A 13380-nucleotide genomic window follows, 5' to 3' on the forward strand; every position below is an offset into this window, starting at 1 on the left:
CATAGATCTTTTGCTTGAGGATGCTCCAAAGGTTCTCAATAGGGTTGAGGTCAGGGGAGGATGGGGGCCACACCATGAGTTTCTCTCCTTTTATGCCCATAGCAGCCAATGATGCAGAGGTATTCCTTGCAGCATGAGATGGTGCATTGTCATGCATGAAGATGATTTTGCTACGGAAAGCACGGTTCTTCTTTTTGTACCATGGAAGAAAGTGGTCAGTCAGAAACTCCACATACTTTACAGATGTCATTTTCACACCTTCAGGGACCCATCCAAGGTTGCACGGCACTCATCAGTGAACAAGACTGTTTGAAAATTAGTCTTCATGTATTCCTGGGCCCACTGCAGCCGTTTCTGCTTGTGAGCGTTGTTTAGGGGTGGCCGAATACGTAGAGGGTTTACGCATAACTGCAAGACTCTGGAGGATCCTACACCTTGATGTTCGTGGGACTCCAGAGGCACCAGCAGCTTCAAATATCTGTTTGCTACTCTGTAATGGCATTTTAGCAGCTGCTCTCTTAATCCGATGTTTTTGTCTGGCAGAAACCTTCCTCGTTGTGCCTTTATCTGCACGAACCCGTGTGTGCTCTGAATCAGCCACAAATCTCTTTACAGTACGATGATCACGCTTAAGTTTTCGTGAAATATCTAAGGTCTCCATACCTTGTCCAAGGCATTGAACTATTTCACGCTTTTCGACAGCAGAGAGATCCTTTTTCTTTCCCATGTTGCTTGGAAATGGTCATCTGCTTATGTAATTGCAAATTGTCCTATTAACATGCTTGTCATAAGATGATGAGGCAATTATTTTATTATGTTGTTTTCACAGATATAACGCCCCTCATAAGGAACCTTTATCTTTAGTGCGACCCGCAACCAAAATTAATTTGACTTCCAATTTTAGTAAATAACGCGATCGCAACAACTTCCGGGTAAAAAGTCGGGCGATGACCTCAGCAAGTCGGCTCGAGGTAAACAACGTCGGATGGGACGGCCATAGCTAGCAGCAGCTGCTACTTTATATCAACGACATAGAATGGACAGAAAGCACAAGACCTATTGGATTCATGGCAGTGATCCTCTCGAACATTTCTGTTCTTGCAGTATGTTTTGAAGTTATATTTCTACTTTGAACTTGTTAACCTGGTAACGTTAGCCCCTTCTACAATCATAGCTAGTTGGCTAGCCAAGTAACAACAACTTTCGCTTAAAAAAAAAAGTCATTTTCTAACATACCTAAACACCAAAGCTCAGAATTTAAATTCGTATGTCTATATTGGCAAATGATTGATAACACGCACAACTAAACAAATGATCAGGTGCGTTAACCTGTTGTTTACAATCTGCACCTTTTATCATAAAGTTAATTGGGGCCTCCGACACTTACCTGTCGAGCCAGCACTCCTAATTTGTGACTACGCGACTTCAATTTAATTTAGTACATTAAATCGTTGTTCACACGGGATTTGAAGGCTGTTTCATTCTTATGTCACGCAGTTGCGTCAGTTTCCTTAAAGTGGAAATCTGCCTACACATTCAGAACATTTTATGTGCGATTCACTTGATACTGCGTTGATGATTTCAAGCCCTGATCAGAATTATTTACTAACAAGATAGTTTCTCATACAGAGCTCAGCAGAACCTAGTCAATTTGCATTAAAAGTTACTTTTGTGTAGGTATCACGTCAGGGATTTTAAAACATGCAAGGAAAAAAAAAATCTCCCATCAGTCGCCTTTTCATAACGACTGCAGTTTTATGGTCTATTTCCCCCCTTTCAATCATATGCCCAATGGGTCTTTCATAGTCATCACATCCCCCCACCTAACGGCACTGCAACCGTGATTAGATCAATCTTAGTAGTTTCTGTCAACAGACCGTTTGAGGAAGAATTATCTAAACACTGGTTCTCAACCGTTATCGCACGGGGACCCGCCTTTTTCTGTTGTAGCTCAATCGCGACCCACTTCCGTAGACAGTTCAGACCAATTCATGGTCAGTGTGAGACTCACCCCTTGCTCTGCTGTCCTAAAATGCTCTTTGGTTCCGTTTACAGCTTTATCCTTAGATCGTGATCGTCATCTTCAGCCATGTCGTCACGTGTGTTGATGCGGCAGCAGCTGATGCGAGAGCAAGCTCAGCAGCAGGAGAGACGAGAGGCCCAGCAACAAGCCTCTGCCTCTCAGCTGCGGCCCACTGACTCCACTCCTGCCATCTCCGTCTCACTGCCTCCAAATGCCGCCCGCCCGCCACCCGCACAGGTTCCCGTGGCGGTGCTGAAAGTAAGATTTGTGCGGTTACATTGCCGAAAACGCAAGCTCTGAACTCCGCACCGCTCGACTGATGCAGGTGCAGAGCCACCTCGAGAACCCCACCAAGTATCACATCCAGCAGGCTCAGAGGCAACAGGTGAAGGAGTACCTCTCCACCACTCTGAGTAACAACGCCATTACTCAGACGCTCGGTGTATCGCCTGTGCCACAGTGCAGTTCGGCCCCCGAGGTGGCTCACACCGCCAGCAGCGCCCCCAACAGCCCGATGGCGCTCCTTAACATCAGTTCCAACAAGGAGGAAGTATGGCCGATTCCTTATTTTTATAACAGCGCTTCGCTGACGCGGCAGATGACACATTCTTGCCGAGAGTTGCGTGTCTGTTAACTTCCAGTGTGTTTTTGGAGAAGTTTCAAGTCAATCTTTCATCTCACTTTGTACTTAATTACTTTTCGTTTGTTCGACAGCGACGTGGCCCCAGGTCCCACTTTAACGTTGCATGCCTTTTGTTATCATATACTCGTCGTCCTGATGTCACAGTACCATGTTAAATACTGCACCAGTAGATGCTGGTTCCCCACTTGCACGTCTGTGACATGAATCTGCCGATTTTTTTCTTTTTTTCTTTGTGCTTTATATTTAGTCCTTAGTGTAAAACCTGCCCTGTATATGAGCTTAGAGTGATCATCTTCACTTAAGATTGTGCCACTTATTTCCTGCCCCCCCCTTCTTTTTATAGATCGAAGATGTTATCGACGATATAATTAGTCTTGAATCCAGTTTTAATGACGACATCATTACGTTGATTGACTCGGGTCTTCAGTTACCAAGTACGGTAAGAAAAATTCTGCTTCCTTTCCTGAATGTGTGCTTTGAACTTTCAAATGTTCCTGCACTTTCCCTAAGAAATGATAGGATATTATAAAACCAGTCTTTGTTAATCATACATGCTTTGTTTTTCTTTGAATGGGGCGTCTTTTATCTTTATGGAATTGACAAGCAGGAATAGCTGCTGGAGTGCTTTTGGCACGCACTTAGCATTTGTCACAAACGTGCTGCCTGGGCGGGGTTACTAGTGAGAATACACACAGCAAGAAGTCAGACAAAGGCTTTAGTACTCATCGAAACGTGCCTCGCAAAGCTACAAGGTTCACCGGCACAAAGGAATCGCGGAACTTTTGCCACTGAACAGAAAATGAGGATTATGGTGATGTTGGAAGAAAGAAAAAAGCAGCACAGCGAGGTAAAGCCACTTTGTAATCTTTCAAGTGGAGCAACGTATTGCTTTTTACACGTATGTGCACCTTTTTTGCGTGCTTGAATGATGGTAGGCAAAACATTTGTTGGACTTAAGGATAGCACTTTTTATTTCTTTGATAGCACACTCGATTGAATTGGGATCCCAGGGAGGTGGTTGCTTTAAGAGTTGAAGCACAAACGGGGAAGTTGTGCTTTTCACATATTGCGACTTCTCAAAAAGGCCGCTTCGGCAGTCAGCTCATGTTGCAGCCGTTTGATACTAAGTTTGTTTTATTTAGCTCCCAGGAAATCTTCTGGATGTGTACCACAGCCCTGGAATGGCAGCGCCCACCCTTACTGTCAGCAACTCCTGTCCAGCGGATCTTCCAAATATCAAAAGGGAATTTGCCGGTACGGTCAAACGTGTGCGATATGTCACGAAACTTAAACAGTGTGATCAGATTTGCCGAGGAATTTCCTGAAACACAATTTTTGTCTTTCAGAAGCTGATACCAAAGCTTTTATGAAGGAGAGACAAAAGAAAGACAACCATAACCTTAGTACGTCGAGTTTTCTTGTCTGGCCACTTTGTTGTCATATCTTCTATTGCTGCGTGACACATAACACGAATGATGCATCTCCTCACTGTTTGTTGGTTTCTAACAGTTGAGAGGAGGCGGAGATTTAATATAAACGACCGTATCAAGGAGCTCGGTACTCTCGTACCAAAGTCGAGTGACCCGTGAGTGCTACTTTGATTTTGCAACCTTTGAATGAATGTCGTGCTGTTGTTGTTTTTGGGAGCCGTCGTGTAAACATATGTTATTTTCCGCTTCTGTGTAACTTGCTTATGCCTGCACTGTTAACAGTGAGATGCGCTGGAACAAAGGCACCATTCTGAAGGCCTCTGTGGATTACATCCGCAAGTTGCAGAAGGAGCAACAGCGTGCCAAGGATGTCGAGCTGCGGCAGAAGAAATTGGAGCAAGCCAACCACAGTTTAATGTTGCGCATCCAGGTAGGTATTTCTTGGTCAGTAAAAGTTGAATTGGTAACCCAGGTTTTATTTATGTAGTCATTTTTGCCGAATGTCTTAGTATTCTGCAATTGCTGTCATTTCAACATACATGACGGGCGTAGATGAAATGACTCTATTTTGGTGATGTTCTCAGGAGCTGGAACTACAAGCACGTGTCCACGGCCTTTCTTCCAACACCGCCAGCATCTCGCCTGGCCTGGGCTCCGGTCCCGGCCTGCTGCAGCAGCACCAGCAAAGGCTTGCCAATGGCCAGTCCCTCCATCCAGACGCAACGTCCGGGCTCACCCTTCTCAATCTGGGCGCGGCAGCCGTCGGACAGCCCCTGCCCACCGCCTTCCTCTCCCCGCCTTCCTCAGACAGTCCGGCCTGCGTGACCATCAGCAGCCCTTTAGACTTGGGCAGTTTGAGCTTTGCCGAGTTGGAGGACACCTCCGCCTCGGCGCTTTACCCAGACGTGGGCTTGGGGGACATTCTTATGGACGACGGGTGCACCCTGTCTCCGGAGGCGGCGGCCGAGCCCCTCTTCTCACCTTTGTCACCGGGCGCCTCGAAAAGCAGCAGCCGCAGGAGCAGCTTTGAGATGGACGAAGACTTGTGATGCGCACCGAGAGAGGCAATCGCGACCGCAAAGACTCAATGTCTATTACGTTTGGTGAGTTTGCCAGTAGGACCGTTGAGCAGAAACGTTTTCATGTAAATACTCAGATTGAAAAATGAATCGAAATGTTAGTGAGACTAACTAAAACTACACCCACCCCTCCCTTGTCCTGGTTATTGATCCTATTTGGAGCTGGTTGAGTGCTTATATCTGGGTGTGTAAGTAGTAAGTACAATAATATAGTATTAAAACTGAATATTGTACGCTATAGGGATGCATACATGTATGTTAAACATGCTTACATGTTTTTTTTAAAGTTTAAGAGTAATATAAATTTTGCTTGGATTTACATACACAGGGAAGATATATTGGCCTTATTAATGTGACAGTATTGACGAAAGCAAATAGATGCAGAAATATATTTTATTTTTTGACAGGAATCAGGGTTTGCACACGTGTCCTTGTTGGGCTGTCGAGAGGGTCGAACAAAAGGGATATGCGTAAAGTGAATTGGCACATGGTGAAATATTTTTCCTCCTCACGGTGTATATAAGAATATTTTATTCTCCACCTATTTTTGCACCTTATGTTTTTGCAGTCTGTACACTCTCAGTGATCAGTTTTACTACTGTAACACACGTGGGTGCGTGTTGTTTTTAAGAGCTGCTGCTGCTGCTGCTAGTTAGCCAAAGCAGGACTTCTTAAAGTGTAGCTGCAGTGGAAAATACAAATCACTGTTCTATTTTTCAATATTTTCAACATCACAAAAAACCCCCCATCAGATCTATTTGTCTATTTTACAGTAGTACTGTAGTGCATCAATATTTTTGATACCTGATCAATTGAGTGAGGTGTAGTTGTTTTTTTGTGACTAATTTGTGTTTGTGATTGTTCCTCTCCATTAACTTTGGTGATCACTGGCTGATTTTACCAGATAGTTTGATTTTTTTTCTTTTTCAGTTATTTCTTTTGGAGGCGTACATTTGTTGTGTTCCAAGTCAATTCTTCTTTTAAACAAACCACTATTTTGCAGTTATACTACGAAATACCGATAAATTTCAAAAAGGCATTTATTTCATCTGATGCATCATGCAACTTGAATGAATGTGTACTTGCCTATGCATGTTTTTCTAACACCCATGTACTGTATTTGACAATTTGTTTCAGAGTATATTTTTAAAAGTTGTATGCTTGGACTAGCAGTTCAATTAGTTTTGCAGGTACATTGACTAATGTGATTTGGTTGTCCTCTCCTACTCTCCGCAAGCACTCCAAGGCACATTCGTTTCTTCGTTTAGCTCAAATTAGCTAGTTTAGTGCCCCTGATTGTGCAATTCTAAAATCAAGCACCAAATAATAGACCCTCTTTTCCAAAACTTGAAGCGCATCCAACCTGTCACAAATATACAAACAACATTGTGCGTCACTTGTCAAATGTGCTTTTTTTTTTTTTTTTTTTTGGGTCATGCTCAATGGAGTGTCTTTCAGCAACTTTTAACAAATAAACTATTCTTTCAGGTGTTGAAGTGTGATTATCTGCGTGCTGCAAAGGTTAATGGTAGAGCATTTGAGAGATTTCCATGGCTAGATCCAGGCACTCTGTTGCCTGGAGACAAAGGTCACAGAGATTGCAGTCACATTGGCAGCAGCACGGTTCTGGACATGGGCATACATTACAGTGTTGAGTGATATTCAGGAGATTCTGTGCAGTGGTGGGCTCGAAGCAGAAAAGTGAAGAGCACAGGCACCGGCAACACCCACTGAATGTGGCCAGTAAACAATCCAGTGGATGGCAGAACAGGCACGCCAACAGGATTGGAGCGCACAGGTCTCAGGAAGTGCATGAAATGAGGTGAAAAAAATCATTTGAAGGAACGCTCAAGTGTTTTAGAAGTAGACTGGCCTTACCATCGTCATCGGGTGGCACGGCGGTGAACGTGTCCGTTTTTAGTTCTTGACTCTTCCTGGTTGATGTGAGTAACTCGTCGGTGCTGGAGAGCAGCAACGCGGGCAGTAGCTGTGATTGTTTCTCCACAGAACTCAAATCAGTTGCAGATCCTGATTTGTTATTACAGTTCTGCGTGTTCTCTTCATGGGTCTCTGAATGGAACACGTAAGGACAGGGGTGTTAAACTCATTTTTGTCGCGGATTGTAGTCATAGTTTCATTCCATTGTGACTGTCAAAACCTTATATTATTTACAGAATAACTGTGAATAACTAGTTTTGAAATCATAGACTAGTAAAAACTGTTCAAATAGTTTAAAAAGATGAATGGTAAAAATTGCGAGCAATATCTCTATTTTTTAAAAAGTGAAGACAATTTGTAATTTTAGTAATGATTGATGTAAAATTTGTCTTCACGGGCCACCTAAACAGATGTGACGGGCCGTATCTGGCCCCCGGGCCTTGAGTTTGACACGTACGCATTCGGAGTGAGTCCCTGCTCCAGCTTTTGTGAAACAAGCCCAAATTCTGAGTTGTCACTCACTGTAAAAATACCTGTTTCACCAGCAATATAGCAGCTGTTCAATACACCGGGTCTCTCCAAATCAGTTGTTTCCGCACTTGAGTCTTCACATCCATTATCCAACTTCTCAAGATCTGCAGGACTAGGTTTTGCATCCATGGTCATATGTATTGCGCTTCGCTTTCTTGGGGTGAAAATTGACTGAAGCGGATGTACAGGACAAAATTTGTTACACAGACATACCATATCACCATAAAAAAAAAAAAAATCAACATAAGCACATTCCCTGCATACACTGCATTGGCGTCATCAATGTTACTATTGAGTGACCATCATGGTAAAAGGCAGCAAGGTTAATCTATTATTAATATCCATTTTGGAAACATTTTTATGAAAGGCTGTGCTTCAATATGCTGACGACTATATGATAATGTAAGTGAATTTCATTTCGCTATTCATTATACATTTTCTCAGGTGCCTTTGAAAGCTTGATATTTTAATTTTCAGATAAAATTATACACTCACGTCAGCCATCTGAAATATATGGTCATCTGATGGGATAAAATACATACTTGCATGTAATCTTTCCAAAATAACTTCAAATATTCAATGGAATTAATCACTGAAGGGACTGCATTTTTGTTTGTACACATTTATTTAAACCCACATACATACATTTATTTAAGACCACATATACAATTAAGCTCTCAATTTCACATTCTCTCCAAAAACAACAACAAAAAAACAGCAGATTGTACTTACTTGTTATGTCATTATTGTGGAGCCTCAGGCACAGCTTCAATAGTTTTCCCTGTCTTGTGATATTGCCCTCACAATGCCATTAAAGAGTTCAGCAGTAAAGATGGAGCTACAACTAACGGAATCTCCTTCTGTCCCTGAATGATCTCCTCCCTCCTTTAGGTTTAGCGTGCACGATATGTGCGTGTGCACACGCGCCATTTGTGTCTACCTCGCTTTCTTAAAATAAATAAATAAATAAATAAAACTCCAATTGTTAGTGCAGTATACTAATGAAACTTCCTAAGGATAGGTCATTTGACAGAAAGAAAGAAAGAAAGAAAGAAAGAAAGAAAGAAAGAAAGAAAGAAAGAAAGAAAGAAAGAAAGAAAGAAAGAAAGAAAGAAACCACTCACTCACTCAGTCACTCAGTCACTCAGTCACTCAGTCACTCAGTCACTCACTCACTCACTCACTCACTCACTCACTCACTCACTCACTCACTCACTCACTCACTCACTCACTCACTCACTCACTCACTCACTCACTCACTCACTCAAAACGTCAGTCCTGTAGGTGGCGGTATTACATTTGCTGGTTGCCAAACGCCACGGACGTGACGTCATCCGCGTAGTTTCAATTCGAAGCTAGGGTAATGTTGGTTAGCTCGGTAAGAGGTCCGCTGTAATTTGCTGTTCATGTCTTCTGTATTTCTTGGACGACCCCCAGGCAATTTAAATACGATGGTAAGGACTTACAGGCGTTTATTTATTTATTTGTATAAAGATAGGATAGGCTCAAGCAGTTTAGTTGTGTCGTAAACATGGCCTAAGAGTACGCGACAGAAGTGATGTTAACCTGGTAACCTACCGAAATGTTAACTTGAGGTGTAACAACTTTCTTTAGTTGAAAATGATAATTGACCGGCATGAGCGTTAACCACGATTGAACTAATATATACTTTTACACGATTATACAATCATTTTAAGTGGCTGTCAAGCAAGTCTCTTGTGTACAATAATGTCATCAGCAACGTTGTCCCTTCAACGTACTGCATTGTAAAAATTGTTTGCATTTTTCTAGGAAAGTGAAGCGTCTGATATTGATCCCGCACCAGGACCAGAAAGCGGTAGTATGGATGTGGAAAATGCCCCACTGTATTGTATTTGCAGGAAACCACACATCAACTGTTTCATGATGTAAGCACACCACTGCTGTTTCATCCCATCACCTAGATTCTGCTGACTGATGCTCTTAAATTAAATGCTGTGTTTGCTCCCCTTAGTGGCTGCGATAACTGCAATGAGTGGTTCCATGGAAACTGCATTAACATAACAGAGAAGATGGCCAAGGCTATTAGAGAGTGGTATTGCATGAGATGCAGAGGTGATCCCTCCAAATAGTTAGCCTTTCTTAGTCACATTCATCATGCGACTAAGTAAAGTAGAAATCATTGTTGTTCTTTCCTTCTTTGTACAAGACGAAAACCCCTTGCTGGAGATAAAATACAGAAAAGAAAAGAAAAGCAGAGAGAGGGAACCAGACTCGGATCAAACTGAAAGACAGTACAGCACCCCAAGTACGCCGGACTACAGGAGTGAAAGGAGGCGTGGCTCAAAAGTGAGTTTTCCAATTTTCCAGATTTAAAAAAAAAAAAAGTATTTGATTACAGTGCCATCATAATTAACATCCGTCAGACTGATTGTGTTGAATATAACAATATAACATTGTTGTTATATTAATTAAGATTGGTCGTCAAGAGAAGAATTCATGAAATGGCATTCTAAAGCTTCCTGAACTAAGCTTACCGAGCGCAAATTGTCTTCTGTTATGTGTTTCAGGTGAAGCGTTCGGTGCGAATGTGTGGCGAATGTGAGCCCTGCAGAAGGACCGAAGACTGTGCACAGTGTGACTTCTGCAAAGACATGAAAAAGTTCGGTGGTCCCAATAAAATCAGGCAGAAGTGCCGATTTCGACAGTGTGAGGTCCGAGCAAGGGTATGTTTTAAAAAAAAAAACAACTGTGCCGTTGAATTCTGAAAATCAAGGCGGAAATCATGTTATTCTTTCAACAAAGTTGGTTTAAGTTGTCGAATTGTCATTTTAATTGCACCCGGTCTTCTCTTGCATGAAGCATAAAGCAATTGCTTCTTGTTTCAAACAGAAAATGCTTCGTGTGAAAGAACAAGAACAATATCTGCGCGAAAGAAGAGAGAACTACCACCGCAGACGAAGGCGTTACTCTGACGACTATGACAGTGAGGTCGATCTCTACCGGCAGTACAAAGCGGCAGGGCTTCACGGCAGCATGGTAAGCACACCGACTGTGAACTTTTAAAAGATGTTTTGGCTGCAATTTCATGCTGAACCCATCTTCCGCTGTTTTTTCGTTGTCGTTTTTATTTTATTAGGGGTGGGCGACTGATGACGACGACGACGAACTGCTTTTCAGTCCCGTCTTGCGAAAGAAAGCTGTGAAAGTGAAGCACGTCAAGAGACGAGAGAAGAAGTTTGACAAGAAAGTAAGCAAGCAGCACTTGTCTTGTGACATTGCGGCAACGTATGAACATGTTCTTCATCTGTTTAGAAAGAGTCGCGGCGCCACAAACAGAAGCAAAAGCACAAGGACAGAAGCAGACATAGTGACAGGGGTGACGTGCGGGATCACGCCGGGCGTCATCAGTGTCTCGGGCCCAACTGCGTTGAGGCTTCAAAAGCAAACTCCAAATACTGCTCGGAGGATTGTGGCATGAAGTTAGCCGCCAAGTAAGCGCTCGTGCTGAATGTTGCTGCTTATTTCTTTCGTTTTCATTTCCCATTCTGGTCATTTGTCCAATGCGTTTTTACGTCTGTCCACAGTCGAATCTACGAGATACTCCCTCAGCGTATCCAGCAGTGGCAGCAGAGCCCGTGCATTGCTGAAGAGCACGGTAAAAAGCAGCTGGAGCGCATTCGTAAGGAGCAGCAGAATGCTCGCTTGCGCCTCACCGAAATGGAGCGTCGCTTCCACGAACTGGAGGGCATCATTGCCAAGGCCAAGCAGCAGGCGGTGCAGCAAGATGAGGAGGTGAGCTTGCCCCCCCCCCCCTCCCAATGTGCTGTCACCGAGATTGTTTTTCACCTCTGTTTTTCAGGTGAATGAAGGGGAGGGAGATGACACCGACCTTCAGATTTTTTGCGTGTCCTGCAGTCATCCCATCAATCCCAAAGTCGCACTTAGACATATGGAGAGGTGCTATGCAAAGGTGCGTACTTTGAACATTTCAGCCACCGTTTCAGAATTGAATGATAAAAGGTAAACAAAGGTGGACGGTTGCTGCTCTTGAATCGTTTTTTTGCAACAATGGCCCAATTCTTCGTTTTTTGCCTGCCATGCTAAAAAATAGATGCATGATTAAGAATTCATTTTGCTCTTTTGACAGTATGAGAGTCAGACCTCCTTTGGTTCCATGTACCCGACAAGAATTGAAGGGTAGGTAAAACAAATGCACATGGAAAAAAAAAAAAAGAACATTGTCAGTTCAGTTGATTCACAATTTTTGCTGTCGTCGTTTTTCTCTCCGTAGAGCGACCAGGCTCTTTTGTGATGTGTACAATCCTCAAAGCAAAACGTACTGCAAGAGGCTTCAGGTTTTGTGTCCAGAACATTCAAGGGATCCTAAGGTTGGCCCAAGATTTCCGGCTTTTATTGGTATTTTCTTCTCCCCCCCCCCTCTACATTTCATTCCCGATGTGTCCAGGTTCCTGTGGATGAGGTTTGCGGATGCCCTTTGGTGAAAAATGTCTTTGAGTTGACTGGCGAATATTGCAGGGTCTCCAAACGGAAATGTAACAAACATTACAACTGGGAGAAGCTCAGAAGGGCTGAAGTGGACCTGGAGCGAGTCAGAGTGGTGGGTATTTATTACTTTGTGTGGTCTAAAGGAGCGGACCCTCCTTTTTTCAGATCACGCAAGTTTGTAACCTAAATCTCTGCACCCACAGTGGTACAAGTTGGACGAGCTCTTTGAACAAGAGCGCAATGTTAGGACTGCTATGACCAACAGGGCTGGTCTGCTCGCATTGATGTTGCACCAAACCATCCAGCACGATGCTCTGACCACAGATCTTCGTAGTAACAAGGATAGATAGTGGAAACAATCTGTTTCTGATGACAAGTTTGCTGAAAAATGTCTTGCTTAAAATCAAAGTGATTTCTACTATCTGAATAATTATGTTTACTTTGTTGTATAATGATTAAGTTAAAATGGTAAAGATATATTTTCCCAACTAAATAAGATAGTGCTGTTTTTGCAATTGACACCTTAAATAAAGCTGTTGTTGATTTGCTTCGGTGTTTTGGATCAATCCTGTTGCGGTACCCACCCTAGTGTTGGACAAATTGTAGATATCTTTATAGAGATGAATATGAGTGCGATGCACAAATCTCTCGACCCCCGTTGACAATTTTAGCGCATGGCCACCGAAAGGTAAGAGGATGGTGGTTGTGGAGCTGTATTTTGATTTCATATTTTTTCTGGTTATTTATGATCACATTATGTTAATAGTGTCTATTTTGCTTCATGTACATCACATTGTCCAATTATGTATTCATTGTATTTGCTTTTACCTTTCATTGTTTTTAATGTCTAAAGCCAGGTCGCAAAATAGAAACTTATCGAACATCACTTGGACGAATAGAGGTTGAATGAAAATATCAATTGTATAAAAGAAAATTAAATGCATCTTCTGTGCTTCATCGGATGCAAAGATGATGCATGTTTGCTGCATGCTACTAGCATAACATGCACCCAAGTGAAACTCACGTTTGACCAATCAAAGGCTGCTGACCGAGTCCATTGACAAAGAGTACTTCAGCGAATTGAAGATCACCCCTCTCTCCTTTGTTTAACGACCTCGTTTCACGACACAAACCTATTGAATTCATTATAACTCATTTTTACCACGTATATCCCCCAGCAAATTAATGACGCAATACAAAATATAATAATAAAAACAAACGTTGTCACCAGGTATAAATCTGAGTGTG

At 42.7% G+C, this 13380-nt stretch overlaps 2 protein-coding genes across 4 annotated transcripts; both read left to right on the plus strand.

Moving 5' to 3' along the window:
* Nucleotides 1–935: 935 nt before the first annotated feature.
* tfe3b (transcription factor binding to IGHM enhancer 3b) lies at nucleotides 936–6671 on the plus strand. Of its 3 annotated transcripts, XM_061292310.1 has the most exons (10): nucleotides 937–1103; nucleotides 2056–2281; nucleotides 2349–2408; nucleotides 2484–2573; nucleotides 3010–3105; nucleotides 3809–3920; nucleotides 4013–4069; nucleotides 4176–4251; nucleotides 4379–4526; nucleotides 4681–6671. In XM_061292310.1, exons 2-10 carry the CDS (start codon nucleotides 2090–2092, stop codon nucleotides 5143–5145), a joined length of 1296 nt encoding a protein of 431 aa, XP_061148294.1. In that variant the 5' UTR covers nucleotides 937–1103; nucleotides 2056–2089; the 3' UTR covers nucleotides 5146–6671. The 3 variants fall into 3 exon arrangements, with proteins under 3 accessions (XP_061148293.1, XP_061148294.1, XP_061148292.1); XM_061292309.1 differs by having other exon boundaries at nucleotides 936–1103; nucleotides 2349–2573; nucleotides 4016–4069; XM_061292308.1 differs by having other exon boundaries at nucleotides 938–1103; nucleotides 2349–2573.
* A 2268-nt stretch (nucleotides 6672–8939) lies between these two features.
* cxxc1b (CXXC finger protein 1b) lies at nucleotides 8940–12680 on the plus strand. The gene is made up of 14 exons (XM_061292302.1): nucleotides 8940–9098; nucleotides 9436–9551; nucleotides 9638–9738; nucleotides 9833–9972; nucleotides 10194–10349; nucleotides 10516–10662; nucleotides 10763–10873; nucleotides 10939–11117; nucleotides 11211–11418; nucleotides 11486–11596; nucleotides 11774–11823; nucleotides 11918–12014; nucleotides 12092–12244; nucleotides 12336–12680. Exons 1-14 carry the CDS (start codon nucleotides 9051–9053, stop codon nucleotides 12480–12482), a joined length of 1764 nt encoding a protein of 587 aa, XP_061148286.1. The 5' UTR covers nucleotides 8940–9050; the 3' UTR covers nucleotides 12483–12680.
* Nucleotides 12681–13380: the final 700 nt, after the last annotated feature.

The sequence above is a fragment of the Syngnathus typhle genome, linkage group LG11 (assembly GCF_033458585.1).
Source record: "Syngnathus typhle isolate RoL2023-S1 ecotype Sweden linkage group LG11, RoL_Styp_1.0, whole genome shotgun sequence".
NCBI lineage: Eukaryota > Metazoa > Chordata > Actinopteri > Syngnathiformes > Syngnathidae > Syngnathus > Syngnathus typhle.

Excerpts from the sequence above, each read along its gene's own strand:
- tfe3b (XM_061292308.1), top strand. The coding sequence starts at position 2,090 with ATGTCGTCACGTGTGTTGATGCGGCAGCAGCTGATGCGAGAGCAAGCT. Across the intron at positions 2,574-3,009 it reads TCAGTTCCAACAAGGAGGAA|ATCGAAGATGTTATCGACGA; the intron begins GTATGGCCGATT and ends TTCTTTTTATAG. Across the intron at positions 4,252-4,378 it reads GTACCAAAGTCGAGTGACCC|TGAGATGCGCTGGAACAAAG; the intron begins GTGAGTGCTACT and ends CACTGTTAACAG.
- cxxc1b (XM_061292302.1), top strand. The coding sequence starts at position 9,051 with ATGTCTTCTGTATTTCTTGGACGACCCCCAGGCAATTTAAATACGATG. Across the intron at positions 9,552-9,637 it reads CACATCAACTGTTTCATGAT|TGGCTGCGATAACTGCAATG; the intron begins GTAAGCACACCA and ends TGCTCCCCTTAG. Across the intron at positions 12,245-12,335 it reads ACCTGGAGCGAGTCAGAGTG|TGGTACAAGTTGGACGAGCT; the intron begins GTGGGTATTTAT and ends CTGCACCCACAG.